Source organism: Populus euphratica, unplaced genomic scaffold (assembly GCF_000495115.2).
Source record: "Populus euphratica unplaced genomic scaffold, PopEup_1.0 scaffold709.1, whole genome shotgun sequence".
NCBI classification, from domain to species: Eukaryota; Viridiplantae; Streptophyta; class Magnoliopsida; order Malpighiales; family Salicaceae; genus Populus; species Populus euphratica.
The window spans coordinates 50193-55230 of record NW_011500577.1 but is presented as its reverse complement, the minus strand read 5'-3'; the positions used below and the strand labels follow the sequence as shown (position 1 = coordinate 55230).

At 30.8% G+C, this 5038-nt stretch overlaps 1 protein-coding gene across 1 annotated transcript; it reads right to left on the bottom strand.

Moving 5' to 3' along the window:
* Positions 1-1347: 1347 nt before the first annotated feature.
* LOC105115475 (ethylene-responsive transcription factor RAP2-3-like) lies at positions 1348-2604 on the bottom strand. Its single transcript, XM_011012367.1, has 2 exons — positions 2322-2604; positions 1348-2147 (listed from the first exon to the last, which is right to left on the bottom strand). The coding sequence occupies exons 1-2, from the start codon at positions 2524-2526 to the stop codon at positions 1585-1587; spliced, it is 768 nt and encodes a 255-aa protein (XP_011010669.1). The 5' UTR covers positions 2527-2604; the 3' UTR covers positions 1348-1584.
* Positions 2605-5038: the final 2434 nt, after the last annotated feature.

Below are 5038 nucleotides of genomic sequence, written 5' to 3'. Positions count from 1 at the left end.
CAAATGATCTCAATGTTTTTTAGTGAAAAGCTGAGATAATTTCCTATAACTTTCATGAGAAAGGTAGGTCCAAATTCTGATGTGTTAATGATGTTTTATTCAAATAATAAGATAAGGAGTGCCATCAAGTCAAAATATGGTCACCCACTCAACAATTAGTCATCAAATCAATATTCCTAAATTTTGGCCTATGAAAGGAGGCATTTGTCATGCATTTAGGCATCTTGGTTTCCAGATCAAGATCATGCTCTTACTTTCTCTCTTTGTATTTTTGTAATACTTAAGTTTTGCTTTCATTAATATCAAGTTTATGCATTTCCTTTCATTTCCTTTACTTAGTTAACTTTTATCTTATTTATGTTTTTATTTTGTTTATTTATGTTTCTCTCTTTTATTATGTTTAGCTAAGTCTATTATATCAAGGTGAAAAGGTTACACTAATGGTGTACAAATAAGTATACTATAAACTCAACATGGACTTTAATGTTTAATACTAACATGTTTTGTATTTGTTATCTTGTTTACTTTTAATACTTTGCTTGTTAAATGATTAATCTAGATTTAAATTGTATAACATTAGGTACAATAAATACTTGACACTTTCATAAACCAACCGTATGGTATAACCTACACTTGTGCTAGGAAAGGAACTTGATTTGTTGTTAACATAAGTTATAATCATGAATACCTCACAATATTTACAAGTATTAGCATTATTCAAATAAGATAACTAATGTAATCATGTTAACAATTTATAATCTAATTAGAACGTCTTTTATATGTGGTTTCTAGTTAAGTAATAAAAAGAATTTATATTATACTTGTTTAAAATACCACTCTAACCATGACATTTGTTGTTATTATTGTTTAATTCTCATATTGATCTTTCATCTCACAGTTCTCGTCAACTTCTTTTTTTTTTCTTTTTCTTCTATTACTACTACTATTACTATTATTGTTGTTATTTATAATTTATACAATTAATTAACATTCATGTTGTTCGATCTCGGTCTTGCCGAGTTATTTATTACTTTGATATTCCTGTATTTAGAAAAAGACATCAATCTTTTAATCATTTCATTAGTTATACCCAAATCAAGAACAACTTCATAATTGTAGGTTGTTTTAATTTTACTTCCAATACACTTTTTTGTTTTTGAGTTTGAGTTATTTTTTATTGTCATTATTTATGTCTTACAATTTTGATTTAATTAGTAGTATAAAATTCTTAGTTAAAGTGTAGAACTTCATTAAGTTACTAATTTTTAATGTTCAACTTTGAAATTCAAAATCTTCTTCACTAAATAAGACATAAAAAAACTGTTAAACAAGTACTCCATATACGTAGATGGCGCAAATCCAAGGTTTTTATTCAAACAAACCTAGAAAAAAAAAAAAGTGATGCAAATGAGTGCAGCTACAAAAGTATTATTCCCATACTCTATTGCACAAGGTATGTACGACAACGAAGCACCAAACCCTAATTAAACATTAATAAAACAGAGTCTTTTTGGCAAAAGCTAAAAGCAGTACATTAAGCAGAAGAGATGCATGCATCGGTAGCATTAGTAGTTAATTATTTTACTAATAATTAATCTGACGTCGATACTGATGATGTGTCACAAGATCATCAAGCATCCAAAGGTCCCCAGAGTCACGATAATCACCGCCGTTTTCCCTCAGACGAGCAGCCATCTGGTCATGTTCCAGCCCAAGAAACGATTCCAACTTCAAGATTTGCTCTTCCAGCTCATAATCTTCCTTTTGATACCCAAAATATGGCTCTTGCAGTGGTGGTGTGAAAGGACTAGCCACATAAGCTGTTTCAGGAGCCAAGATGCAACGCTTCTTGGCAGGTGGTGGCGCCTCCGTACTTGGCGGTGTCTGAGAAGGGAAGTTGAGCTTGGCTTTATCACCACGGATGCGTTTGGCGGCTTCATCATAGGCTTTGGCGGCTTCCTCGGCTGTGTTGTATGTGCCAAGCCAAACTCTAGCACCTTTGTGTGGGTCTCTTATTTCAGCTGCCCATTTGCCCCATGTCCTTTGCCTTATTCCTCTATACACACTCTTTCTGTTTCTTTGAGCCTTCTTGTTACCATTTCCTTTCTCTGTGGCACGGCCTGGCTTCTCAACTTTCTCTGTTATCACTATATATAAAATCACAGAAAAAAGAAATAAAAATTTTGCCTTAAAAAAAAAAAAAAAAAAACAGAGAGATACTGGCCAAGAATCCAAGATAAACCTTACTAGCCCATGTCCATATATATATATATATATATATCCAAGATCAGAAAAATGAAAAAACAAAAAAGTACCATTACCTTGCTGGACTTGGATGATGTAGCTTGGCTTCTGAGGGAACAAGAGATTTGATGGGTCTTTTTTACTACCATTATTATCATTAGAGTGATGATCAAATCTAAGAAATTCAGAGAAGGGGTCAAGTTCAGACCAGAGATCCTCAACTGTCAATCGCCGGCCACGCTTAACAGCAACAAAATCGGAAATAATGGCACCTCCACACATGTTTTTGTCTGTCCAATTCTCAAGCAGAAAGCGGAAAGAAATGCACTGATAAATATGGCTTTGTTATTAGAGGAGGTCTGGTTTTTATAGAAAATGACGGTTGCAATCTACTAGCTAACAGGCAGGAGACAAGGAACCTTTTGTGGGTCACGTTTGTTTTCCTGAGTGCATGATCAGACGGGTGAGAAAGAATCATGTCAAAAATTGGAAAATATTTGTGATTAAAGAGCACATCGAGTTAAGGATATATGCTACTTTATTTATTTTTTAATATTTAAATTTTGAATTTTAAAATTATTAAATTATTTTATATGTATTGCATCAGGTAATTTAATAGTGTTAAGGAAATCACTAATAACATCCTTGAATTCACTTTAGAAAAATAAAAAGATATAATTAAAGGAGAAAAATCATAAATAAAGATATTATTATTATTTTAAGTAGATCATGATTCTACTAGGAAATTACTAGTTACTCGATAATCACCATAATATTTTCCATACTTGACCAACTTGAGAGAATTTTTTTAAAGAAAAGAATCATATAAAATAAGGATTTAATCATTATTTATATATAAATTACCTTAATAAAAAATACTATCTTTATCAAGATTGGGTTAGATATTGGTTGAATCAACTTACGGGTTAGCAGATCAACCTAAATCTATCTTAAAAAAAATATTATTTTAAGTATTTTTAAAATAAAACTTCATTATTTTAGATAAAAAAATTATTAGAATTGACTTAAATAGATCTTATCTAGAAGTGACTAGTTCTCATGTTAACCCATATAGTTAATCGGGTTTAACCATGTCAATTATTAACTGGTCATTTATTTTTATTTTAAAAGTGTATTTCACTTGAAAAAATATTAAATTAATATTTTTTTTATTTTTTTCAATTGTTTTGAGGTGTTTATATCAAAAAAGAAAAAAAATCTAAATAAAGTTATTTTAATGTATTTTCAAGAAAAAACACTTTTAAAAATAAAAGTACACCTTAATATCAAACACACTACTAAGCTTGAGTTTTTTTGGGAACTTAGCACAATAATTATTTTTGGTAAAACAACACAAGTAAAAAAATATTTAGGGATCTAGCACACTTAATTGAATTACAAATAACATCTACAACTTGTGTGTTTCATTTAATATTTGCGAATCGCGTGTTGCAAATACCAACCACTACACGAGTCGTATATAAGATATATGACATACTAGTCGAAGATAACATCTACAACTTAAGGAAGACACATAACCAATGATAATTTTTTTATCCATTAACTCCTTGCCTACAAAAACCACAATTCACATAATTCAAATAACCACTTTTTTAACCTCAAAACACAATTCACATAAACAACACATAACATCTTTAATTATAATTAACAAAATTAGACCGGTGATTAACATAACATAACATTTAATTAAGATTAAACTAATTATGAATCTATTCATAACTTTTATAACATATAATAACATGTAACTATATCTAATAATCGACCTAGCTCATGGAAGGACTTGGAATGTTCATGCACGAATCTGAAGAACCACCCTAACTCATTTTACTCGAGGACAAGTCTATAGCATTCGAGTAGAGGTGAGGAGAACCAATATTACCTCAGCTTATGAAAAAATTTGGGACGCTTATAGACAAGCATGCACCACCATCCTAACTAGTCCAACCACGTGTCAACACTAATATTACCCCAGCTCGTAGATGGGCTTGGGATGCTCATAAAGGAACCACCATTCTTAACACTTTCACGATAAGCAATCTCATCTTCCACCAATGCTACTTCAAGACACTCAGCCTCACTAATCTCTTAAAGTCCACCGTGACACAAATTAGGTGGTAATGTTGGTCATAATACATTATAATTCATTGATGCCTTCATAGATAGTCATTGCCCCTTTTTTATCCTCCCGTACTAAGAAATGAATCTATATACATGAATACATTAAAAAATAATTAGCACTCATCATCTAAAATAACATCAATAATGTTTAATAAATGTTATATATAAAACAATATTGCATATTAATCAATTATATCTTGGATATTGAATGCATAATGCATTGAATTGCATGGACATCTTAGGAAATGCGACTAGATAGGTGTAATAAAATGACATATAATGGTCAAATACCATCTCATATAGGTATCTACATCAATCGTTGGTTGTCGCTCATTAGAAATACGATCTCTCTTAGCATGTCAAAGATTTAGGTAAAATACATGAATGATCAACCAATTCTCATTGGATTTACCCTGACGACTAATACTATACATCTCATTACTGGTATTAATATAATTTGGTATGTGTTGAGTGACACGACTACAATATTGATGGCTTCTCCCAAGTGCAGGAATGTCGAAGTAATAAATAACCCGGCAAGACTGGGTCGAACCACAAGGAGGTTAATTGTACAAATTATAAATAACAATTACAATTACAATAATAATAACAACAACAACAATAATAGTAGTAGTAGTAGTAGTAGTAGTAATAA